Genomic DNA, 581 nt, shown 5'->3' with positions numbered 1-581 from the left:
GCAGCAGCAGCTACTGCTGCAGCAGCAGCTGCTGCAGCAGCTGCAGCAGCAGCAGCAGCAGCAGCAGCAACAGCAGCACAGCTGCAAAAAACGGCGGTAGCAGCTGCTGAAAGAGCAGCAGCAACACCACGGGCAGCAGCAAGGACAGCAGCAGCACCAAAAGCAGCAGCAGCAGCAACAAAAGCAGCAGCAGCAGCAACAGAAGCAGCAGCAGCAGAAGCAGCAGGAGCGTACGCTATTTGCTGGACGCAGTGCTGCTGCAGCAGCTCCATCTTTTGCTTCATTCTGTCGACCTGCATACACACGGATTGCTGCTGCTGCTGCTGCTGTTGCTGCTGCTGCTGCTGATGTTGCTGCTGCTGCTGCTGCAATCTAATCCAGTGCTGCGGCTGCTGCTGCAGCAGTTGCTGCTTCACATGTTGCTGCTGCTGAGTTTCTGCTGCTGCAGTATCAACATAATACATAGCAGAAGCAACAACAGCACCACCCGCAGCACGAGCACCAGCAGCAGCAGCAACAGCAGCAGCAGCAGCACCACCCGCAGCACGAGCACCAGCAGCAGCAGCAGCAGCAACAGCAGG

General features: G+C 58.0%; 1 protein-coding gene across 1 annotated transcript in view; it reads right to left on the bottom strand.

Annotated features, from left to right (window-relative positions):
• The window catches only part of EMH_0001330 (myosin heavy chain, putative), a gene marked incomplete at both ends in the record, with an annotated part of 3,274 nt that extends 2,810 nt beyond the window's left edge, over window positions 1–464 (bottom strand). Inside the window, one exon of the mRNA XM_013495553.1 lies at window positions 235–464. Within this exon, the coding sequence (XP_013351007.1) occupies window positions 235–464 (230 nt within the window). The remainder of the gene's footprint in view (window positions 1–234) is intronic.
• Window positions 465–581: the final 117 nt, after the last annotated feature.

The sequence above is a fragment of the Eimeria mitis genome, genomic scaffold, assembly GCF_000499745.2.
Source record: "Eimeria mitis Houghton genomic scaffold, Emh_scaff163, whole genome shotgun sequence".
Lineage (NCBI taxonomy): Eukaryota > Apicomplexa > Conoidasida > Eucoccidiorida > Eimeriidae > Eimeria > Eimeria mitis.
This window is presented reverse-complemented; position numbering and strand designations above follow the sequence as displayed.